The 26,429-nt window shown below is 45.4% G+C and overlaps 1 protein-coding gene across 2 annotated transcripts in view; it reads right to left on the minus strand.

Moving 5' to 3' along the window:
• The window catches only part of CEP55 (centrosomal protein 55), a 195,025-nt gene that overhangs the window by 29,479 nt on the left and 139,117 nt on the right, over positions 1–26,429 (minus strand). For both annotated transcript variants that reach the window (XM_085606124.1, XM_085606125.1), the window contains 2 exons: positions 23,603–23,919; positions 8,449–8,520 (listed from right to left, as the gene is read on the minus strand). In XM_085606124.1, coding sequence (XP_085462250.1) covers positions 8,449–8,520; positions 23,603–23,919 — 389 coding nt within the window. The remainder of the gene's footprint in view (positions 1–8,448; positions 8,521–23,602; positions 23,920–26,429) is intronic.

Genomic DNA, 26,429 nt, shown 5'->3' on the forward strand with positions numbered 1-26,429 from the left:
GGACAGAAAGGCTGTCAAGCAGGATCTGGAGGTGTAGCATAATGTCCATACTGCATGAGGGTTTTTATGAGTGGATCGACAGGGACTATAGCAATTATCTTGTAAGAAAACTCTGTGAACTTTCTACATTTTCAGATTGGAAAATCTAAAGAGATAGAACGAGTACAAGAGTCATTTACCAGGGTTGCTGATACCATACCGGAAACCTCAAATTAAACAGAGTTGAAAGAGCTATCTTAAATGGCAGGAGAGATCTGTGGATTTTGGGAGCTAGTAATTAAAACAAAAATCAACTCCCCACCCCTTTGGAAAGTGATATGGACCATAAGGGTAAGACAAGAGGTCAAAATGTATCCTCAGCTACATTTCTACATAGCACTCAATTCATAATGAGATAGCACTTCAGAGTGCCAAGAGCAGAGCCCTGCTCGGCAAGGGTAAGGATGAACAGGAAATCCTGGGAAAAGGGGGACCGAAAGGGGATCAATTTGTCTTTCTGTACACCATGCCACACATTATGGCTCAACGGCAGGCGTAAACCGTCTTGGTCGAGGGACACCTGGCTGCCAAGATAACATCACAGACTTGGGGAAGAACATCGAAAGCTGTCAACTGTCACTGCTCAATCTCCATGCAAGAAGGCAGAGCGTTGACAGGTTCGGGTGGAGAACCCTTCTCTGCTGTGACAGAGGATCCATCCCAAGGGACCGCCTGATTGCAGTGCCGCTGGCTATGCACAACAGCCCAGGATACCAGACTCTCCATGCCTAGTCCGGAGTCACAACGATGACTTCCTGATCGTCTTCAGAACTCTGGGTAGGAGTGGTATGGGAGGAAAAGCGCACAGGAGACCTGAGCTCCACTCGAGACGAAAAGTGTCTCCAAACCAGAGCTGCCCTGGAAACTCCAGTGCGTAGAACTGCTGCCATTTCACGTTCTCATCAGCGGCAAACATATTTAACCAATGCTCCCCCCACTCCGGATGGAGACGCCATTCATGATCCATGAGACATCTGTAGCTGAGTTTGTTCTCTCTGGCATTCAGAGAGCCCACCAGAAGTTGAACCACCAGAGATATTCCCTGCTGTCCAAGCCATGTCCAGAGACTCAGGGCCTCTTGACAAAGGGTTCACGACCCCACCCTGCTTGTTGCAGTACCACATGGCGGTGGTGTTGTCCATGAATACTTACACTAGCCTTCCATGGATTAAGAGTAGAAAGGCTTTCAATGCCAATCTGATTCCTCGGAGCTCCAACAAGTTAATGTAGAGTCTGTATTCAGCCGGAGACCAGAGTTCTCTGTTCTCCACCTCTCCCAGAAGTGTAGCCCATCCCAGGTTTGATGCATCCATCACTACCGTCAGATTGCAGGTCCTTTTCCGTTCCCTCCAGAATCTGGTCGATGTCAGAGAGATTCCACTGATGCTGCGCACACTGAACTTCAGGTCCCACTGCAGAGTCTGCATATGCAGGCATGTGTCACAAGCATGTTGCAGGAGCCATAAGGCCCAGCCGCCTCAGAGTCAGTCTCACCGAAATCCAGGATAGAGTCTGAAACATCGGAATAGCCTGAATATCCTGGACTTGCTGTTCGGGAGGATAGGCCTGAGGTGCACAGTGTCCAGAACAGCTCCAATAAAAGGGAGCAAATGAGAGAGAAAGTCATGTGTGACTTCAGCACGTTAATAGTGAACCCCTGTGAATGCAGGAGGCCCAGCTCTGTCTGGAAGTGGGAGAAGACTGCCTGGAGCGGACCAGTCTTCAACAGCCAGTTGTCAAGATAGGAGAAGTCTGGCACCCCTGATCTCAGTAGATGAGATGCAAGACCTGAATGACAGTGGCTACAGAAGACTCCGGCATGGCCATTCACAAGACATGTTGGGAGCAGCACACCACATATCACAGCATAAGAAAAACATCAGTATCACAGTTTCTGCGTTGCTGCTACGCGACAGATGAATCACAAATTTGGGAAGGGTTGTGGATCGGATACAAAATTGACTTCCCAGGAGATGTGTTGCCGTTCCGTGAACCTCCCCATCCATGCAGTTGGCACTGCATGATACGGGAGGGTCAGTGAGTGGAGTGCTCACAAGGACATTTGTATAAGTCACAAAGTCAAATTAGTCTTTGATCTTTCCGCAATCAATGAAATGAGTTCTGGGTCAGTGAGTGCCTAAACCTGCATTTTACACTGATGATATTTCCCCCACTTCAGAGAAACCTTCATAACGATGAAAATTATAACTTAAGAACCTGCCAAATTTCAAGAAGTTTCAGGCCCTGTGAAATCAAATCTAAAAGGTGAATTGTACGAGTTACATCATTTTAACAGCTCAACCATATTTCAAAGAAGGTGAGTCAGTATTAAATACTCAAGGATACTCGTCACAAAATGACATTAAATGTATGTTTCAGGACAATTTTCTGTATTTGGTAGACACACTGTTTTCAGACTAAGCAAGGTAAATTAACTTAAAAATTGTATGGCCTTAAGGTACACCATTGTTACAATGAACTTCCACCAGGGATTAATTTATGTACTGCAGAGCCTACAAGGTCTACCATGTGTCATCTGCAAGACCAAACTTCTTTTGTGACAGCATGCAAAAACTAGGGTGTCCAAACTTGCTTAACGCACATCGCAGAGTAAAAAGTCCAGGGTGTTCCAGACGTTAAAAACTGGGTTTGATACACTGTAGTCAGCCACTACTCTGACATGACTCAAACTCTTTATCAACAAAGGGTGACAAATAGCACTTGCCTCAGACATAGATCTCTCCACGAAAATGCTGTGGCTACCAGGAAGGATTAAGGAAAATCATGTTGAAACACTCTCTGCAGAGCAGAATGTAGTTAAATATTGGGCAGGGCCGCCAGTAAGTTCGGAATTTCCACAGTTCCAGGCCCACAAGCGCCACCATTTCAGAAGAGCGCTTTGTTGCAGGTGGACTGCCCAAGTTGTTTTAGCAATGCACGACTGACTACGGGTTACCTGAAGTAAATAGATTTCAAGGCACACAGATCAGTCACAGAAAAGCTAATTTGTGGCTAAGGAAAAAAAAAAATGAACATGACATTGGCTGAGCAAGTATTATTGCAGGGTGGCTGTGGGAATGGCGTTTCCTTGCTGTATACGATTTCTTACTGCATGAAAAAGAAAATCACAATAAGCATTGGCAATGTATCAGTTTCGCTTATGTAATGAATAAAGAACTGTTTTCATCAATCATGGTCTGGGAGAAGGAAAGAGCTCCCTGACAGATGACACGGGAGTGGAGCGAATGGGGCGCAGCGACCAGAGCTGATGACTCGAGAGCTGGGAATTCTGATTCGAGTCTCGGTGGCACCGCGCAACATCCTGTGATTCTATGCAAATCACTTAATCTCTCCGCATGATAAATTGTTATGCACATATGCTGCAATAGTAAAAGGCAAAACTTTATGAAAACACAATTCCACCAAAGCGGATATTAACAGTATTTCAGCGGGTGGAAAGTGATAAGAGAAGCAGACGAGGAACAAGCATTGATAAATTCAGGAAAATATGCTACAGCCAATAGAAATGGAGGAAGGGTAAGTGGTACCTACAGGAACCAATGAGAAGCTAGGAAAGAGAGGAGGCGGGATGTAGGCCCCTTTTAAGTTCACATGAAAAACAATAGATTTCTTGAGCACAGCACAAGCGCTGTGCAGGCGAAACTTAAAAATGACACTGTAGGATAGCTTAGCAAACACAAATGAACAAGACGATAGTAGAACATTCACGGATAAATATACAGGCCAAGATGACTACATATTTCACTTTGTACAAATAGGTAATTGTAAAAGCTATGTTAGGCAGCATTTTACCTCATGTGGAATAGCATCTATAATTGCCCCTCAGCCAGAGGCGCAACTAGTCCCGAACTTCAGGAGGGAGGGGATGCTCGAGCGCTGGTGGCAACACTCTTTTTTGGCGCTCTCCTCCCCTATATCCTTCTCCATTAATTATCTCAATACCAATCTCAAACAGTGAAGCTCATCTCTCCATAGCCTCTCTCTGACATACCTTTAATTTTTTTTTTAGTGCCACTCATAGTACACTCGCACCCAGTTCTGTGAAATGCATGGTACAGATCTTCGCAGAAGGGACACTAACCCTCAAACAACTTTACGAAGAGCCAATACTGTAACTAGACAAAATTCTGAACTCTCACTACAAGGAACATTGATCACCAGAGTTATCTGGATATTGTTATTGTTTCTCGAAAGCTACCCTATGCATAAGGAAGTTCATATGCTTTTAAACTAAAGATAATTTTGAAACATAGCGACCCCCACCAAAGTCAACGCCAGGTGCATCAGCGCCAGTGGCACCAACCTAAAGAAAGCAAATCCTGCTGCTAGTAATGGGGCAGGACAAGCATTTCCAGAAATGGTGGAAGAACTAAACTCATACCAATTATATGTGGAAACAGATTTCTCTAAGTGGTGGGGTGTGATACTTCCCTAAATTCCAGCAAGCAAAACAAGTTAACAGATTTCTTGTACATGATTTAAGGGAAAGTAGACTTCTCCCCTGTTAATATTTTGAAACTTTGGGGATAATATTTGCTAAAACGCCGCAGACCCTTATGGGCATTCATAAAATATTCCAGTTTTTTTTCCAAATGTCTTAAGTCAGAAATTACTTCCACTATACCAAGGTCAGTATTTTTTCCAAGGGTGAACCCCGTATGCAAAGGAGTACATTCAATATGACAGTGCCAGAAATTTACCATGGATACGTCAGCCGCAGCCATGGGTACCTCTAAAGATTCCCTCCACTATACATGGGTCAGCATTTTGCCATTGAAACCTCCTATAAAATGAGTACAGGAAATCTTACGCCTAGAGTTACCTCAAATATCAGTTCCAACCTTTTCCTAGGTATCCACCCAATATGCTATGAATCCCGTGTATCATGTCAGGGCCTTTGGCTAGGTGTGGTGGCACGTGTTCTGTGTCCCTGCAGCTGGATATGATTGGGCTAGCAGTTCTCAGTTAAACAGTTCGAGCCCCCAGAGCCAATGATGGTGTCTTAATAAAAGCATGTCAGGGTCTGCAGTTTGCCATAGTCAACACCTCTCATCCATATTCTATTAGTGCCCTTGTCCATAAGGCAAGGATAACCTTCAGTATGCCAGACCAGCAGCACACTTGTATGCATAACACATACACTGACACACACTCTCACTATATCTCATGCAATCTTTCGTACATTTGTACTCTATCACACTCACACACACACTGCCACTCACACTTCCTTTAGTCAATCTGCTTTTATTGTGTTAGAGAAAGCTTGCCCTGCTGCTTCTGCTATACCTGCCTTGCCTTTTAGTGAAGCTTAATAAAAACACTCTCTATATGCTATTTTAATATATTGCCTTGTTAATGTTTGTTACAAGTATGAGGTGAACAGCCGCGGCCCGTATAAGTAAGAGTGGTGGGGCCGGGTGAGGGGGGATTTCGACGGATGATGGTAAAGTAATTATTTATTTAATTTTCCTTTGTCATTGTCACTCTAAATGCCCCCCCGTTGCCCCCCCGTCCCCCGCGCTCGTACCTGCATGGGCCGGGGCCGGATGTGAATGCAAATACACTTCCTTAAAATATCTGTTCAGGGCTTATATCTGGTTTCACATGTGGATCAAGAAGTTACAGTATTGGAAATTAACTAATCCATGTTTTAATATATATCACAGCAGCCAACTGATCCTATGAAATGCTTGACTTCTTCGGCAACCATGGATTTTATCCAGTAACACTTTGTATTTTGGGGTTTTTGAGACTCAACTTACAATGTAAAAATAAAAAAAAGTACAAGTCCTGGAATGAAGCATTGTGATGAATGGAAAGCCAGGATGGCTGAAGGTGTCATACGATCCTTAATCCATCAATTACCCCAAAGCCTAAGCCCTAGTTTCCCTCCTCGTCCCATCCCACATTCTCAGTCTACTCTCACCTCTTGCACCAGCCCCCTTTGTTGCAGAGGGAATTAAGTAGGAATCTAGAGCTCCGGAGAGAGCAGCTATTCTGTGGGTGCCTTTGTAGAAATATGGCCATATTCATGAGTTGTGTAATTTTTCTATGTGCAGTGTAAGAGGTGTGCTCATGTAAGTGCTGGGTGATGGTGAACAGTGCGAGTGCAGTGTGATCGCTGTGAGTGTAGAGTGAAAGTGATAAGGGAGTGGAGTGTCATGTGCATGCAGGGTGAGCAGTGTGCTGGTGTTTGAGCAGGGTATGAGGAGGGTGAATGGAGTGAGTGCATGTGAGCAAAATGTGATCGCTGTGAGTGCAGGGTGAACATGAAAGTTAAGGGTGAATATGGAGAATGGGGAGGGAATTGTCTGAATGCAGGATGTATTCCCAGACACCTGGAGTAACTCAGAATTGCATTAATGGCTGGCGTAGGGTTTCAGATACAAGTTAAAACTATTGCTATTATGGCATCAATCAGGGGTGGAGGAAATAAATAATTTACTGATCTTGCAACAAACTTTCAGTCTCCTGATTAGGGTTGCCAGCTGATCAGATTTTTATCGACGGCACTGGTATTCTGTTGTCCCAGCCAGTACAAAAATCAGCAAAATCACCTAAAGCCAGTATTTTTAGCACGTGTGCATTCTTCAAACAGCAAATATAAATAGCACTTTTAAATGTGTTATATGGTTGCATAAATGATCCATGACTAATATTTAAAGGAAACAAATACTGAAAAAGTCATGTTACAAATGTATACATACTATTTTATTTACAGCCCTATTTAGTGTCAAGGTGAGGCCTTTGTAGACTCCTTACACAACAACAACAAATGGGCAGTATTTTTCTCTTGGAAAGGTGGCATCTCAACTCCGGGGATGCCTTTTCACGAAATGCATTCTCCCACCGTGGCAGTAAAAATAAAATACAAATGTAAGGAATCGGCAGAGTGAGGACCCAGGGGGTTCTGGAACCAGTGAAAAAACAGAACGGCTCGTTAACCAGCTCACAAAGGAATGTAAATGATATTTTAAAGACCTTTGAAAAACTTGTATGTGGCAGAGATTAGACTCCAGACACTGGCCAGCTGAGCTCACAGCAACCCAAAATACAGCAGCCTGGGCTGAGACACACAACAGGTGGGGATAATGCCCTTTTAGCCCTACGGGTGTTGCGCGCCTGCCCTCAGCTTCCCCGAAGTGTTGGGAAAACTTAAACAAAATTGGAACGATGTACCACAAATGGTGGAACTGCCTATGATCAACAGGCGTTCTCTTGGCTTAAAGAAATATCTGGGTTTCAGTACTGTATGAACCAACTATATGTCTTTTGGACTATGGAGGCCCTGACAAAATTTACTCCATTCAGTCTTTTGCTGGGGCACTGATAACCCACATAAGAAAACCATAAACAGACTGCTCATTTGTGGAAATGTCCAGCGTCACCATCAGGTCAACAGTGGAGGAGGTAAAAATGGTTTACAATAAGATCATTTCAGCCTCCATTTTAAATCAATCAATTAGATGCCAAACTGGCACCATTGAAAGGACTTGTTGACTCTTCACATGCAACTTGCTTTTGCCTCAATGAATTCATTTTTTGTTGTACAGCTCTAATTACTATTGATTTTAATTTATGAAGTGTACTTACTGGGGATCTTTTCCTTCAAAAGAATCTTCATGTTATGCTTGGCTATCTGGATTCTGGTGCAGCAACATACAGCATATTATCAGTCCCAAGTGATCTTTCCCTGCTCTTACAAAGAGCCTGTCTGGAAAGACCAGGTCACGTACAGAGGGCCAATTAAACAACATGGTTACTTGTTTGTTGCAACATGTGATGATCCAGCACTGCAGGGTACTGAGGAGACCCCAAAAGGGGTCCTAACAGCAAGGAAGTTTCGTCTTTAAAACCCCTGCTAAAAATCAGGTCCAAAGGGTACGCTTCTTGATTATATGATTGGTAGGTGGACTCCAAAAGCTATGTCTCAAGGGTGACATGCAGAAGAAGGAGCATCCTGCAAAAACAGTATGTTTAAATCCATATCTATACAGTATGAAGCAGACCAGAAAGCTGGCAGACAAGAGGAACAGTCATCCTGCAACTTAAATAAAAATACCATTACATGGAGACCAGAAGCAGTGTGCCATGCCGACCATTGTGTCAGCACTAAAAAGAAAGTGGCAGGACTGGTCTAGGAGCAGAGCATGTTCTCGGGTGTTAAATATTTCTCTTTGATGTGATAACGAGTTTGGTCATTACAAAAGCAATAGTGACAACAGTTCTATTCAGGGGAATTGTCAAATTTTTAACTGATGCTTAATATTTCATTTTCTATGATCTTCATATACCTATCGAAATGTACACGATTCAAGGGTGGTACTTCACTTGTAACAAAATTATTTCCATGTTACACTCTGTTATACTCTTAGATTCAGTAATTACCTGCTGCTCCAGAAAGGTGATCCTCTTATTTTCTTCTTGTTGTTTCAGTAAACATTTTCGAACAACTTCAGCCTGAAAGGGATAAGAAATAAATGAACATTGTCATAGAGGAACTGGCTCTCATGAAACAAACCAAATGAACAAGTTACTTACAGTTAGTAATGCTCTTTCCTGTGGATACTGTAGCCGTAGATTTCTTACCTTAGAATACTGCGAGGAGCCAGACTGGCTCCGGAAAAGTTTTCTATGATTATATCTATACAGCTATGATTATAGAGTACTGTCCTAATATCTATACTGGGGATCTGTTTGATATAGGTCCTGAAGAAAGCCTTAAGATCCTTATGGGAGTAATTGGCTGAAACATGTAGACCATTGACCTGGTTAGATGTAAGGAATCATTGACTGATTCCTGTGTGTACATCTTTGTTTTGTTTATAACCTTATTCCGACTCCAGTGAATAATAAAATCAAATAGGAGCTGGAGGAAACGTTAGTTATTTTTACATCAGACCCCATCCCCAACTTGAGAATATCAAGGTACACTCTATCCCCAGGAAGGCTGAGCCCATTATGGAACACTGGGTTCCTGGAATGACGACCCAATGATGAAGCATACCACTGATGATCGCTGGTGGTGTCTGCTAGTGGACCCTAGTGGATGAGGGTCTCAATGAAATTCTTTTGAGACAGTTACTAGAGACATTTCCCTCAGGTTCCACTCTTGCTTTGAATAGTACCTTGTTCAGAGTCCGAGCCAAAAAGATAATGGAGCCTCGCTGTCAGAAGCATTGGTACAGAGTCACGCTGAATGACGACTGGCTGAGCTTTAGTGATTTCATAGCGCAACATCAGTTGAGATCAGATTCAAATCAGTTCGGGGGCCAGACATCTGAAGCAGCACCAGATCCCCTGCCTGTACAGAGGTGGACAAGGAATGGTCCAGCGCTTGTCCTGGTGGCAGAGTAGATATATGTTTAAGAGTCGCAACAGGTAATAAGGGAACAGTCCAACCGGCAGAAACCCCAGTAGAGGCTCCTGTGGTTCCAAGCCTAAAGGTGTGCCAAAGGTACCCAGAAGTGTGCTGAATTATTTTTTGCAGCAAAACCTCTTTGAAGGCATTGGTCTGCTACAGCATCGCTAATGGTCCAAGTCAGTTGGGGAATCAGCTCTGGGACCGAGAGGGATATTGAGTGACATTGTGATGCCCTCACGCATCCTCCTTGAACATGGAGTGGATGGTAGGGGTCGAGTCCTTCGCTTTTTGTTTTTGGACTTCATTTGGACTTACCGGAGGACTTCAACCCAAAGTAGACCTTTCAAAGAAGGGCTTCGGAAGTATGGCTGAGCCTGCACCTATGACCGGGAGTGGGACTTATGCAAGGGCCGCAACTTAAATACAACTTCGCTTCTCATACCTGGATTGCCTAAGGATGCCTGACGGCACACTTCCCGCACTACATCACGTCTTGTCCCAAACACCAGATACATACATCATACGTGTTAGTAATTGACATCTGTTTTCTATTGTCACAGCACGATTTCAAACCTGTAATTTAGGAAGGGACAATGTTCCATAGCAGAATGCATTTAAATTTAGATGTTGTCAATAGGCCAACAAATTTGGGAGCGAAGCTCTGGATCCTCATTAGAAGTTGCGGAACTAAAGGAACTGATATCGCCAGTCAGGGGTGCCACTCATATACAGCTCCATTCCGTTACTTCTGCAGTGGTATGGTGCGAGCACTGAGCCACGTGGCACCAGCTAGTGATGTACAGGAGCATTGATAGAAAACGGAAAGTTTCTTACCTGTCGGTGTAGTTTTGCAGCTTGAAGATCTTTCTGGATTCACTATGCTGTGCATTATTCCGCGATCTTGTGGTTGGGTCCGGATTCGTAGTCTTTTCTTTGTTTTTTTTTTTTTTTTTTTTGTAGCCCAGGTGGGCGTCGACGTCCACCATTTGGTGCACCTCCCGTGATGTCGTCGTGCTTCCTGCGGAAGTCCCACCTTTGGGGCGCCATCTTCGGGTTCTTTTTTCCCTGTTTTTTTTTTTTTTTTTTTTAACCCTAGGCGATTGATTAATCCTTTTGTCCATATTTCTGTACGTTTCCACTTCTTTGATCCTATCCATTTCACCCCCTCTTCCTCCAGCCTCATCTTCCTGGCGGAGGTGGGTGGGTTCGCTAGTGAATCCAGAAAGATCTTCAAGCTGCAAAACTACACCGACAGGTAAGAAACTTTCCGTTTTGCAGCGTGAATCTTTCTGGATTCACTATGCTGTGCATAGACTTTGTAGCGGTTTTCCTATTTTTGTGGTGGCTGGGTGGAAGATGATCGCTGGTCGTTGAAAATGTGTTGTAGCACCTTCTGTCCGACCTGTGCTTCCTTATTCATTTGAATGTCCACGCAGTAGTGCTTTGTGAACGTGTGCACAGATGCCCAAGTTGCTGCGAGACAAATGTCTTGGATGGGCGTGTTTGCCAGGAAGGCAACTGTGGCCCCCTTCTTCCTTGTGGAGTGAGCTTGGGGCCCCTCCGTTAGCTCCTGTCCAGCCTGTTTGTGACAGAATTGAATAGTGAGGGCAATCCACCTAGCGATGGTGCCCTTGGTCACTGGTTTACCCATGAAGCTAGTAGCAAAGGACACAAACAGCTGCTTCGACTTCCTGAGTTCCTTGGTTCTTTCAATGTAGTGCATCACCGCTCTTCTGGCATCGAGGGTGTGCAGGGCCTTTTCTGCGTTTGTAGTCGGGTTTTGGAAGAAACTCGGTATCTGGATACTCTGATTCATGTGGAACGCCGACACTACCTTGGGCATGAAGTGTGGGTCCGTCCTCAGGACTACCCTGTCTTTGTGAATTTGAATGTAGGGCTCCTGTAGCGTTAGTGCTTGGAGCTCGCTCACCCTGCGTAGTGAGGTTATGGCCACTAGAAAGGCAGTTTTCATCGTCAACATTTGTAGAGTGGCCTTGTGAATGGGTTCAAACGGCGCCTTCATGAGCTCCGTCAGAACCACGTTTAAATTCCATGCCGGCGGCGGCAACCTTTTCGGGGGTGCCATTCTTTTGGCTCCCTCCATGAATCTCTTCACCACCTGCGAGGTGAAGAAACTTCCACCCTTCTCACCTCTGGTGTAGGCAAAGATCGCTGCTAGGTGTACCCTTAGGGAGCTCGAGCAGAGGTTACTCTTTAGAAGGTGTGTGAGGTACCTCAGCACAGTTGAGTCTCTTGTCATTCTGTTTTGCAGGCCCTTTTTCCTGCACCACACCGTGAATCTCTTCCACTTTGCGCTGTAGCACTTTCTTGTAGTAGGTTTCCTTGCCTCCCGTAGCACTTGCATAGTGCTCTGAGGTAACCTTAGGTGTGCGAACTCTAGGTCTTCAGGAGCCATGCTGCTAGGTTGAGTGTCTCTGGCTCTGGGTGCAGGACCTCCCCGTTTTGCATTGAGAGCAGGTCTTTTCTCCTCTCGAACCTGTACGGATTGCCTTGCGCCATTTCTTGAATCTGTGAGAACCATGTCTGCCTCGCCCACTGTGGAGCCACCAGGATCAGAGTCATGTTGCTGGTTCTGCACTTGTCGAGCACTCTGTGCAACAGGGGTATCGGTGGAAAGGCGTAGGCAAATGTCCTCCACCAGCTTATCCATAGGGCATTTCCCTTGGATTGCTGACCTGGTTGCCTGGACGCGAAGCTTTGGCATTTTGCATTGTGGCGTGTTGCAAATAGGTCTATTGTGGGAGTCCCCCATCTCTGGAAGATTTTCTCTGTTTCCTGGCCATTGAGCTCCCACTCGTGCGATGCTGAGGTCTGTCTGCTCAGCCAGTCTGCCTCCACATTGTCCTTCCCTGGTAGGTGAATTGCCAGTAGATCTATCTTGAGAGGTATGGCCCATCTCCAAATCTCCTGAGCTAGGGATGAGAGGGGAAACGACTGTGTCCCCCCTTGTTTGTTGATGTAGAACATCGCCGTGGTGTTGTCTGTCTGTACCAACACCCTCTGGCCGAACAGGTGTCTCTGGAATGCCTTCAGGGCTAGCAGTATCGTTTTCAACTCGAGGTAGTTGATGTGGCGGACCGCGTCTGCTGGAGCCCATAGACCCCTCACTCTGAGGTTGTCCATGTGCGCTCCCCATCCCTTCTGCGATGCGTCCGTGGTAATGGTCATTGTTGGGCTTGGTGGTGTCAGGCTTCTCCCCGTTGTTATGTTGTCTCTGTTCCACCAAGTTATCTCCTCCTGCACTGCGTGCGTAACAACCACTAGATCCTCCCAACTTCCGTTTGCTTGTGACCATTGCTGTTGCAGCCATTCCTGGAATGGTCTCATGTGCAGGCGTACATTCGGCACCAGCTGGATACAGGACGCCATCATCCCCATCATCTTGCTCACCGCCCTCACTGTCAGAGCTCGCCCCTTCTGGTAGAGCTGCGTCTCCTTCAGTAGAGCATCTGTCCTCCTGTCGCTGGGCACTACTGTACTGTTGAGGGAGTTGATCTTTGCCCCCAGGAAAATCTTTACCTGTTCCGGTTCCAGCGATGATTTTCCCCAGTGGATGGAAAATCCCAGATTTGTGAGGGTGTCTGTTACGCGTTTTGCGTGCCTCTCGCACTTCTCGCGTGAGTTTGCCTTGACCAGCCAGTCGTCCAAGTAGGGGTATACGTGTATTCCCTGCTTTCGTAGGTGTGCCGCTACCGCCGACAGGCATTTTGTAAAGACCCTTGGCACTGATTTTAATCCGAAGGCCAGGGTTGTGAACTGGTAGTGTTCCTGTTCGATGTTGAATCTTAGAAGGCCCTTGTGCCTTCTGTTTATTGGGATGTGAAGGTAGGCATCCTTGAGGTCCACGGTGACCATGAAGTCCCCTTCTCTTATCTGTGGCAGTACCTCCTGCAGTGAAGTCATTTTGAACCTTTGCGTTCTGATGAACTTGTTTAGGTAACGGAGGTCCAGTATGGGTCTGAGGTCTCCATCTACCTTCGGAACCACGAAGTAGTTTGAGTAGACCCCTTTGTTGCGTTCCCTGAACGGCACTGTCTCTATGGCTCCCTTTTGTAGGAGTTTCCGCGTTTCTTCTCTGAGTATTGCCAGTTCTTGGGCCGATCTCTGTCTTCCCTTCGGCTTCCTGTTTGGAGGTCTTTTCTCCAAGTCTACGCAGTATCCGTACTGCACGATGTTCCGTATCCACTTGTCTGTGGTTATACGCCGCCACTCCTGAAGGTAGAACCTCAGCCTTCCGCCTACTGGTGACGTATGCTCGTAGGCTCTTGAATCTTCTCTTCCCCCTGATGACACTTTTTTGCGCCTCACCCTTGGGGACCTTACGAGGGTAGGCGTCTTCTTGCGTGCTGAGTCACTTCGAGGAGGGCTGATCGCCCCCTCTCCTCCTTTGGCCACGTCCGTTCCCTCTCCCGCGAAAGGACTGGCCCCGAGGTTGATATTGTCAGCTTTGCTTCTGCTGACTTTGTCCGTGACCTTCGCCCTGCTGACCTTGTTGGAACGCCTGGTGCGACGTCCCCTGTTGGCTTCCACCCCTACCGTAGGGTCTCCTCGAGGGATTTCCTCGTCTCATTCCCCTCAGCTGTAGGGCCCCCATGGACCTCGCTGTCTCGTTTTCCTTCTTGAGCTGGGTGAGCTTTTCGTCCACCGTTGCTCCGAACAGTGTCTCTCCGTTGAAGGGGGTGCCAAGGATGTTGTTCTGCACTTCCGGTTTGAATCCCGAGATTCTTAGCCATGCATGCCTCCTCTCTGTGACCCCTATGGCCATGAGTCTTGCTGAAGTCTCTGCCCCATCCAACGCCGTCTTTATACAGGAGTTGGCGATGTTCTTGCCTTCATCCACCAGGTGAGAGGCTCTCTGGCGGTATTCTTCGGGGAGGTGCTTTACTAGCTCCCCCATCTCATCCCAGTGTTGGTATTGGTGTCTATTGAGGAGTGCATTCGAATTCGCCATGCGCCAGTGCATTGCGGCGTTCCTCTCGACCTTTCTGCCTGTGAGGTCGATCCTCCTGCTCTCTTTATCCGGAGGTGGGCCCGAAGTTGCTGGAACGTTGGCCCTTCTCCTGGCCGTGGAGGCTATGATGGAGTCTGCGGTGACGCTACCCTTGATGTAAGGTGGGTCCAGGGAGGAGTGCTTATATTTCTTCTCTGTCCTGGGCGTGATCGACCGGCAGGTGGCAGGCTCCTTGAAGGCTTCTCTCCCCTGGTTCATCACGCTTTGTAGCATGGGGAGGAACTGACTCCTAGTCTGGATGGGGAGCAGTGTTTCGACGAGAAAATCGGCTTTCGGCCTCTCCTCGTCGAGTTTGACGCCGAAGGCCATTGCTGCGCTCTTCACCACCATATTGTACACCCCGATGTCGTCGGGTGGCGAAGGCCTCGAGGGGTACGTGTCCACGGCCTCCTCCGGGTTTTCGGTGTCGAGATCGTGCCATTCGACGTCGTTGCTGGTAGATGCCGCCGATTCGTAGAACGACTGTTGGTCTTCTTCCTCGGCTTCTTCCTCATAATAGGGCTCCTCTTCTTCCTCGAGATCCCTTGTCAGCCCTTCGGCGTCGAACTCGTCTTCGACCTCGACGACGTCCGCCGATGAAACCGTTGGAATCTTGAATTCCTTCATCCTGGCGTCGAACTCCTTCTTCCTTTGAAGGATGTTCTCCATTTCGGCCTCGAGCCGCCTCTTCTTTTTCTCCATTTCGGAGATGCTTTCGGCGTCGACCGCGGGTCTTTTCGATGAAACTTGCGTCGACGTCGAACGTTCTTTCTGCGTCGATCGGCCAGTTTCATGGGATGATTTCGACGACCCTTGCCTTTCGGCGTCTTTCTGCACCAGGGAGTCCTTTTGTAAGGATCCGCTGGGCCTTTTGTCCGAAGTTCCCCCTTTGGACGTCGAAGTTTTCGGCGCCGGGGCTCCCTTCGTGGACCTTGACTCAGTTTTTCTCGAGTCACCCTCGTGTTTGAGGTGTTTTTTGATTTGCGCTCGACGATTCTCTTACCTCGTCTTCTTTTTTCTTGTCGGTCTCTACGACCGTGAAGTTTTCGGCTGTCTCAGCGACGTTGTCCTCGTCGTCCGTGTCGAGGCCCAGCTCGTAGTGTCGGGGGTTTCCCTTTGCCATCCATGTTGGCGTTGGCTCTTCTCTGCCTCTCTCTCACCCTGAGTGTCTTCGGCGCGAAGGCTGAGCAGGCGTTGCAGTCGATACTCTGGTGATCCACCGGTAGGCAGAGGTTGCAGACCGGATGCTGGTCTTTCTGCGCGAACTTGTGGTGGCAGTTTGGGCAGAACTTGAATGGCGTCTTGTCCATTTCGCTCAGGGTCTCTGAGCGTGCATTCTCCAAGGCTGTCGAAGAAAAAGGTTCGCTGGTCCTCTTTCTTCGCGCTCCTGATGAAATCTGTTCTATTCCCGATGTCTTCTCTTGATTCTATCGATGAAACTCGCTTTTCTTCCTTCTTCCTCCGAGTGAATTTCTGGAGCTTCCCGATGACGATCCAGACCCAACGGCGGAAAAAAGAATCTGAAGATGGCGCCCCAAAGGTGGGACTTCCGCAGGAAGCACGACGACGTCACGGGAGGTGCACCAAATGGTGGACGTCGACGCCCACCTGGGCTACAAAAAAAAAAAAAACAAAGAAAAGACTACGAATCCGGACCCAACCACAAGATCGCGGAATAATGCACAGCATAGTGAATCCAGAAAGATTCACGCTGCAAAAGGTATACTAAGGTGAGGAATCTATTATTACAATTATTCATCAGAAGAACAAGTTATCTAGTTGCAGATTTCTCACCTTTAAAGCATTCCACATTCGCACTGAAATGTACTGCGACTCCATGTCAATATCATCCGTGACAGATGTAACATGCATATGCCTATATAGTCACCACCTAGGCGTGCAGACATCAGTTACTTTCTGGAGCCTTCTGCTCCCACAGACAAGGACCCGAAGACAAACAGGTTGTGGCCAGTATGTAAGGATCCTAGATTGAGATCTTTTTTGGAAAGAAAGACCAGTTTACAGAATGGGGAGGGTCGGTGAGGAATCTTCTGTTAGATAGTCTCTCTACAACAAAGAGGGATACCAAAGGTAAGTAACTTGCTCTTCTAAAAGAAACTTCAAATTACAGATTCCTCACTTCAGAATAGGTACCAGAGCAGTGCCTCCCAGGAGCTGGGTATGTGAACTGGTTCAAACCAAAAAGTGCTGCATGACTGACTGAATGGACAAAGTGGCCCTCTCATCGGCCATGCTCTCCAGACAGTGGTGCTTCATGAATGTATGGAGTGATGTACACATAGATGCCTGACAAATATCCAGCACAAGTAGTCTGCTTGCCAATGCAGTAGTAGCAGCCTTGACACCAGTCGAATGAGCCTGCAAACTTTCAGGAGGCTACGCCTTCACTAATGCGTAGCCGATCTTGATGCAGAATATGATCCAGAGAGGTATTTTTCCGCTCTGCTTTTCCTTTCTTTGCTCCTGTGAACCCAACCAAGAGCTGATTATCCACTCGGGGTGCTCTAAGACTATTGATGTAGAAACTGAGAGCCCTTTTTGGATCCAGCCGATGTACTCTCTTCTCCTCCTTGGAGGAGTGAAGTGGTGCAAAGAACGTCAGAAGAGTGAAAGTTTGCCTGATGTGAAAGAAAGTCACTACCTTTGACTAAAAGGAGGCAGGAGGCAGAAAAGCCAGCTTATCTGGCTAGAAATTGGTACATGGAGGGTTAACGGAGATGGGCCTGAAGATTGCTCACCCTCCATACCGTTGCTATGGCACTGTCTAAAGATTAAGCAACCTGAGAGGACAGCTATGCAGAGGTTTGAATGGAAACACATAAGAAAAGTAAAAAATAAACATAAGCTCCACTGTTGCATAATGAAAGGCATAGCCCTTTAAGGAAACACATCACAACTGGTAAAAACATTGAAATACCAGAAAGGTATGCTTTAACAGTGCCTAAGGCAAGGCCTTGCTGGGGTAGGAACAACACAAACAACAAAACTTAGGACAGCTTGGCATGAAGTGGGTTACATTTTTTTGTCACGCATCAGACCACTAACTTGCCTCAACGGTTGGCTTATACAGATTTGGTAGAGAGACACCTGGCTGCTAGGATAACATCCACAACCTCAGGAGGGAGATCAAAAGCGTTTAACTGTCACCATTCGGTCTCCAAGCAGTCTCCAAGCAGGACAGTGGACGGTGCACAGGTTCGGTGCAGGACTCGGACTTGCTGCTGCAAAAGTGGATCCTTCTGAAGGGGCAGCCTGATTGGAGGGCACAATTTCATGCCCAGGAGTTTGGAATACCATACTCTCCAAGCCCAATCTGGAGCCACTAGGATGACTTGGGCCCGGCCGTTCCTTATATTCATCACAATCTGGGCAGGAGTGGTTCTGGATGGAAGGCATGTCTTGAAAAGAGCTGGGGCCCCTGTGTCATGGATAAACCAGCCCTGACAGGGAATAAACAATAACGGGTAAAGACAAACCTGGCCACGGTGGATTACAAAATAAAATGGGCAAGATAATACTTGAGTACTAATATTATAACTATAAGTATCAAGACAAATAGTCAGCCAGTGTATATTTACTTAATTTTATTTTTAACCTTTTTTTTAAAAATCATATTCAAATTGTTTCCATAAAACTTTTTATACATCTTTAAATATGCACATCTTATACATATACATGAAAAGGGATGATACAAATTCATGAAACATTGTCTACATTCATTTTTAGTTGTCTTGGTTCACATCATTATTACAAAATCCTTTGTTTCCAAACAACTGTTTATCTATGATTAGTGCTCAAAAGAGAACAATGAGATGATGATGTGCAGAGACAGGCGGCATGTTGTCAAACTACGCACGTTTCGGCTAGGCCTTCGTCAGGACTCCGTCACAGTGATCACTATTCTGTATTTAATATTCGAAATTCTGCAAGAGGCTGTCCGGCTACTTAGTCTTGCTGATGAAGATTTCAGCTTTGTCACTTTTCAAATACCAGATGCGTTTATTCAGAGAGGGGATCTCTGTTGTTTCTTTCATGCCACGAGGTAAAAGGCTGATAAATGCGGGTGTTTCTCTGTCATTGGTTGGCCCGAACACAACCAAGAGAATTTATTGTACGCGACAGATGGCTTTATCTTCTCTTAAAGGATATAATGCCCAGTAAATTAAACATTTATTTTTGTGATCGTGGCTGTTGATAGTTGTCCTTGCTGCATGAAATGAGTATAATTGCAGTGGTCTCGCAGTGTAGTCCCACTCCACTCGTTTGTATGTGTGATCACGCCATTCTAAAAACACGCCGTTTTTGTTTTTTAAAAAAAAAGGTAAAAAATAAAATGAATTAAATATACACTGATTGACTATTTGTTTTGATACTTATAGTTATAATATTAGTACTTAAGTATTATCTTGCCCGCTTTCTTTTGTAATCCACCGTGGCCAGGTTTGTCTTTACCCGTTATTCTGGATGGAAGGCATACAGGAGCCTTGAGTTCCACTCTAAGTGGAATGAGTGTGAGCGAGAACTGCTTTGGAAACTCCAACACGCAGAACGACATTGCGTGTTCTTGACGGTGGCAAACACATCAAGTCGAGGTTCTCCCTAGTCGCAGAGGAGACCTTGTACCACCTCTAGGTGTAACTGCCATTCGCGATCTGCTAGGCATCAACAGCTGAGTTTGCCCGCCATGGCGTTCGAAGTTCCCAACAGGTGCTGCGCCACTCGTGAAATCCCCTGCACTCCAGCCCTGTCCAGAGGTGCAGGGCCTCCTGGCACAGGGTCTGTGATCCCACCCTGCCCTGCTTTACAGTACAACATGGCGGTGGTGTTGTACGTGAACACCTCAATCAGCTAAAATGAGATGGGGCGTCATTTCGCCCCAAGCAAATGCACAGCTAATTTCGCCTCATTGGCAGTAATATATCCATCCATAGTAATCAATTCAAATCAAAGTACTCCTTGTCTTCCAATTTGTATCACTTTTCTCCGACTTTGTTTATACAAATCCACACGCAAAGTGTATATGCCATTTTCAAGTTTCTACTGTTCCAACTGTGTCATCAGACCTTTTGCAAGAACATGACTGAAGCATAATTCATTTCAGGCAGCGTTTATTCGATAACAAATACCCAATGCATTTCGGGCTCAGTGCCCTTCTTCAGGGGTCGCTATAAATAATCATAAAAAGAACATAGTCACGAGAAATAATCTTCACTCTAATTCATCATCATCATCAGTATACGACTATTTAAGAAACAACAGTTTAAGGAAAGTGCTACATGAAATTATCCCCGAGAAATGTATTACCCTTTATGAACATATTTAGTGCTATTACGAAAATATTCACAATAAACCACTCATTCCCACTCGAAAGATGGGTTCCCCCTTTCCACGTACTGCTTCCCATTTTTATATATGAAAACCCACTTTCAATATCATTCTTTGTACTAAGTGCTCATCGCACCTCCAATCATCCCTGCTTTCTGACAGTATACAAATAATTATGCCCTCCTTCCCTTCATCAACAACCCACTGTTTTATATGCCTTACAAATTACAAACAATATGAAACCTTGATCTCAAAACTTTGTCTCTAGCTTACTTTCCAAGTTTCATTCTATTGCTTGCCATTCCTCTATGCTTTCACGTTTGACTACTCCTCCCATGCATTTTTGGTTAAATCAAACACTCAAACTATACCCTGCAACGACAAACTACCCTCTCATCCATGTACCTGCCATTTGATGTTAAAAACCAACCGACATCGCTGTCTGTCGTCTCAACAGTATATGCCCCACAATCCCTCTCTCCCTTAACCCCTGCTTCTGACCACCTGATTGGATTACTGTTTGAAATTTCCCGCCATCCCGGTGCCTCATTCATTTACACCAGGTGTTTGTTCCTAAAGCAACTCCATTTCCCATAGTGCAGTTCAAACGAACTCGCCTAACAAAGGGTAGTTTGTCGTTGAAGGGTAAAGTTTGAGTGTTTGATTTAACCAAAAATGCATGGGAGGAGTAGTCAAACGGGAAAGCATAGAGGAATGGCAAGCAATAGAATGAAACTTGGAAAGTAAGCTAGAGACAAAGTTTTGAGATCAAGGTTTCATATTGTTTGTAATTTGTAAGGCATATAAAACAGTGGGTTGTTGATGAAGGGAAGGAGGGCATAATTATTTGTATACTGTCAGAAAGCAGGGATGATTGGAGGTGCGATGAGCACTTAGTACAAAGAATGATATTGAAAGTGGGTTTTCATATATAAAACTGGGAAGCAGTACGTGGAAAGGGGGAACCCATCTTTCGAGTGGGAATGAGTGGTTTATTGTGAATATTTTCGTAATAGCACTAAATATGTTCATAAAGGGTAATACATTTCTCGGGGATAATTTCATGTAGCACTTTCCTTAAACTGTTGTTTCTTAAATAGTCGTATACTGATGATGATGAATTAGAGTGAAGATTATTTCTCGTGACTATGTTCTTTTTATGATTATTTATAGCGACCCCTGAAGAAGGGCACTGAGCCCGAAATGCATTGGGTATTTGTTATCGAATAAACGCTGCCTGAAATGAATTATGCTTCAGTCATGTTCTTGCAAAAGGTCTGATGACACAGTTGGAAGAGTAGAAACTTGAAAATGGCATATACACTTTGCGTGTGGATTTGTATAAACAAAGTCGGAGAAAAGTGATACAAATTGGAAGACAAGGAGTACTTTGATTTGAATTGATTACTATGGATGGATATATTACTGCCAATGAGGCGAAATTAGCTGTGCATTTGCTTGGGGCGAAATGACGCCCCATCTCATTTTAGTTGATTACCCTAGTGCGACTCGGGCATGGCACTAAATAGCAATCTGCACGCATTCTGTGAAAAAACTGGATAAGTGACCTAGCATTAAAGTATGACATACGAGGTGTGCATCCTACTCCCAAAATGACAACACCTTAATCAGCCTCATCTTTGATGGATGGCCTGAACCAGCCTAATTTTTATAGATGGCAGGAAGAATTTCCATGTGAAACAGATTGTTTTCAACTCTAGCAGGTTGATGTGGAGCCAAGCGTCCGCAGCAGAACAGAGGTCTCTGATCTCCACCACTCCCAAATGGCTGCCTTATGCCAGACTTGATGCAGGTCACCACTGCCTGCCTGGGTGGGGTAGGGAGAGACGTCTGCCACTAACAGAATCACAGTCAGGTAGCCACCAGTGCAGATCCTTTGTAGTCTCCTCTGAAATCTGGACTTAGTCTGCGTAGAGGTTCCCCTGCTGCTGTGCCCACAGGGATTTCAGGTCCCACTGCAGAGCCAGGGTATGCCACTTGGTTTGCTTAACCAGCAGGATGCAGGAAGCCTCAGTCATCCTCACTGAGATCAGGGGTCGAGGCGGAAGGGGTAAGAGATCATAGCCTGAATGTTCTGGAAGCTCACTCCAGGACACCCCACACACTTTAACGTTTGCCTTGCAGCATGTTTGGTTGCTTGAAGGATAAATTCTTTTTTTCCACCTCAATTGTAGAAGACCGACGTTCAGTAATGTCCTAGACACCACACTCCTAGTTCTACCGTGTTCTATAAACTGTCCACCTAGCAAGTTCAGGATAAACAATATTGCAATTAACTTAATAAAAACCTCAAATTTTGCAAAGAAATTCAAAAATGTTGGTGGTGCTTGAAAAAAAACAGAACGTATAGTCACACATTCATGTCTGGGATCATTATTAAATAAAGATTTAAAAAATCATATCAACAATTTGAGTAGGGCGATGCACCTTAAGCAGCATAATTAACTTTAATTTGTAATAGGATGCCTGAGTAATACAACCAAGTATCCTAGGAAAAAAGTAAAATATTTAGTCCTGCCGCATGTTGCTCTCATGGGGGTGGCCGGCCCTAGTTTCGAGGCTTTGGGAGCAAAACTTTGGGAAAAAAGCCCTGGCTCTGCAGCAGTATACCTCAACTAAAATGATTAAGCGATGCTTCAGTTAATCTCACGGGGGTGCACTGGCAGCAAAGTCTGTGCGTTATTTTTGGTTTGGTGGCCCCTCGTTCATTGCTGGCTTTTATAGTGGAAGTAGTGAACCTGTAAAATCGTTAGATGATTTAGGATTTACGTAATTTTGTTAAAACATCCATCGCGCCTTAACTGTATAAAGCGCAGCCAGAAAGATAAGAGGAGGATGTTACGTCTTCATGGAAGCGGAAACAGAGGTTGTCTGCAACTGAGAATTTTTAGACTACATGACTCATGACACGAGGAAGGAAACGAGCAACTCAGAGAGAGGGGCGCGATAGACTGACCAGACAAGTCTTTATGGTCTTGTGTACATAGAGAACCTGTAAATGTAGAGTTCCGCAGGTAGGCCGCTTATATTTTTGCACTTTTATATAGGGTGAACTTGGCCAAAAGGCATTAGAGCACTTTAAATGAGCACCAGTTTACATTACACAAGGTTCTAATATTTCCCCCCCCCAATGTTTTTCCTGTTTTAGGCACGGCGATGAGAAGTGAGTTGACCAGAATGACAGCACATTGAGTCGACGCCAGAACTCGACCCTATTTGCTAGTTCCAGAGTTGGCAGCTCTGGCTGTCAGGCCACCTCACATTTCCTCCCCTCCTGGTCTGGAAGCACATAACAGGGCGCTGGGTTAAGAGCCATCTGAAACACGGAAAGCCAGAAGGAGCACAGAGAACCAACATGACTAGCGGAAACATTGGGTTGGAGTGGCAGGCCCTGTAGAGTATTAGGGTCAGTAAACAATACACACGAGCTTCAACTTTGCACAGGTTGCCACGAGTAACCACCAAGGCCCTATCCGAGGTGCATGAGCAGGAGGAGACTAGCCACAGCACACTCCACACGGAGGTAGGGGAAGGACTTTGAGTTTTTTCAAGAGACAAGATAGATGCTGTTCTCGTAATCAAAGTAGCCAAAGAGGAACAAACTAACCACATACGGAAAAGGGGGAACAGGATTTGGAAGCATGTCTGGTGAGAGCTCAGAAGGCAAGCCTGACGGGTATACCTCAGGACTTGACACGAACAGGTAGTGAAGCTCATGGTCAGACACAAAATATGACCTGTTTACATACAAATATAATTCAAAATGACTGTGATGAGTAAACACGCAATGTAAATGTTACCTGTGATGAAAGGGCATCATATCTTTCCTTTTCCTCGTCAAGTTTTTGTTTGGTTATATCAATTTCGGTCTTTAACCGCTGCACTTTTTCTGCCATCCGCTTTGTTTCATTTTCTCTTTGCTGACGTTCTTCTGCCAGCTGCGATTGCAGTGTATTATTTAAATGCACGGTTTCTCGACTTTTCTCATCGTATTTCTTTTTTAATTCGGCAATATCAAATTGCAGGTGAGCAGTCTTCTTCCTTTCCTCTTCGAGATCTTTTTTTGCGGTCATCAAGCGCTGGTCATAGTACTTTTGTTTTTCGTCCAGTTTCTGACCTGCGTAAACAATTGTAAAACTGCTATATTAGTTTTGGATGCAAGATCAACCATTGGCAGCTATTTTTATTCAGCAAATAAAAAGAAAGCAAAAGCTGATTTGTACAATCTTTCTTTGAAATATGTATCTGTTGACTCGCATCTTTTACACGGTTTGTCAATTACTAAGAGCAGCCTCGCCCCACTTCACTTGTTCCTGCGCCCCCTTTTCTACACCACACCATGGTGGATGCTGAACTGTGAAAAACGACATATTTATGCCAGAATTGGCGTGTTTAGGCGATAAGCAATCAGGCATAAAACAATGAGTTATGAAAGAAGGAATAAGGACATAGTTAAGCGAAAAGTGGCATCAGCATTATCAGTTGATGGCCCTGTTGGACTTTTTCGGAATGACCGGCCGCCCTACTCTTTTAGGACACTTGATACAGTGAGCACAATACACACAACACGTTAAATACCATTCTAAAACTTAGCAAAGGATATTATTTTCGTTTAAAACTTAAGAGATGCATGGATTTATCTGGGGCACTTCTTTTTATCAAATACTTATGTGCAGGGCTTTAAATGGGCCGGGTCTCACCGGTGCGGAGTACCGGCAGTTTCTTTAAAGGGGGCCTCAAAACGGGTCTATATGGGGCTCTGTTTTGTGCGCTGGCACAGGCGGTCCGTTTTTCCCCGGACTGCAGTGACAGCAGTCTGCTGACACTGTAGTCTGGAAAAAAGTGCCAGGGCACAAAAGAAAGCCCGTTTCGAGACAGCAGGCACATCGATGTGCGCGTGCTCACACTGCTCACTTCTCACAAGTAGAGAAGTTGCGGCATGACGTCACGCCAGGTGAGGGTTGTAGGGGAAGGGAAATCCTTTAAAGATTGTCATTTTCTCTCTGGATTTCCCTTCTCTTTTTGAAACGCAAGGGCAGCAACATTGTCGTGGTGTCACCAGGGCTTTAAGTGGAAGCTTTTTCAATATTCCATACAAGCCATAGTTGCTGCTTATTTATCTTATGCAACTAACAACCATTGACAAAGCCAATAGTCCTGACTTGTTGTAGGTATGATTTTACTTGTATCACAAATCTGGATGCAATGACAGAAACAGCAAAATACAAGTCGAGCGGCACACTATGCTGAGCACAGATTTATAACGTACTGTTTTTAAGCCACGCCCTTTTGAGAGCCCCCCCCCCCCCCCCCCCCCCAAGTTTTCATATACCACTTAAAGCTCTGCTTATGTGACTGCTCTGCAGACTGGAGGGGGTGGATGGAGAAAGCTGCCAGAATGTCGCAGAGCAGGCTCAGTTTGCACTGGTCTGGGCCGCCGCCATGTTGGTGAACAGATAACAGATAAGACGCAGAAGATGGCGTACCATGCAGAAGTCATAGTTTCAGAGAGAATGTAGGCAATTTTCAGAACGGTACCATGACCTCAAAAAGAACCCAATGGAGCCTGCATAAGACCGAGGCTAGCTGCAAATGGGGCACAGCGTCATTGGTGCTTACAGGTTAGCGGGAGTTATATGCAGGTAAGAAGGTGTTAAGTGCACACAAGATAGATGGGGCATTTGACTGAGACTAGGTGACCGCCAAAAACCTCAGTATGTCTTATTTATATCTGAGTTGGTTGAGGGGACGTTCTGTGCAAAAAAGTGAAAAATACTAAGTGCACACAAATCAGAGAAAGCAGAATACACTGTTAAGGGCAAATCATGCCCCAGGTGAGGGAATTCTGTGTGCAGACATGGGAGCAGATAGACTCAAGTGGATGCCGATGACAATAGTTACACGCAAGTGAGAGAAAGCGAGGAACACACAGAGGAAATGAGGCTAGGTGCATACAGGGGAGTGTAAGAAAGACAGTTCTAAATGCTAGGCATACCCAGGTGAGAGGATTCTATGTGTACACACCTGTGAGATGAGGCTAGGTGCACACAGATGCAAGCAGGACATGCAGTCACACCCATGAAAAGGAGACAGTACATATAAAATAGAGATGTGTGTGATATTTGGAATTATAGAAGCAGGTGCTAGAGCTAGATGCACATACGAATTATGCTGTCACATGACACCTATCACTAAAGTTAAACGTTCCAATTTGGTTTGCGACTTGCTCAACATATAAGACTAACACAACTAGTGTATTACAAGAGTGTCAAACACAGATCCAGGAAGGCTGAATCCATGCCACATTCTTGTGATAGCCACATACAATAGGTTTGCATACATTTATTGTAAATGCAGTTTATTTAGAGTCAGTGGTTATCCTGAACATTTGTCAGATCTAGACCCTCCAAGACCTATGTTGGATATTCTTGGTGTATGTATAAAACAAAGAAATATTAGCATTCATAGGTTAGGTAAATGTCACAAATCGGGTAATAACCTAGAGAGAATAATCACCCATGTTTCCTGTACGTGCAGGCAGTAGCGCCACCAGAAGTGCAAAGGATTTGAAACCGAAAATGAAGTAAGTGTTTGCATATTTTGATGGGCAGATTTGCACCCAGAGTT

Source organism: Triturus cristatus, chromosome 1_2 (assembly GCF_964204655.1).
Source record: "Triturus cristatus chromosome 1_2, aTriCri1.1, whole genome shotgun sequence".
Taxonomy (NCBI): domain Eukaryota; kingdom Metazoa; phylum Chordata; class Amphibia; order Caudata; family Salamandridae; genus Triturus; species Triturus cristatus.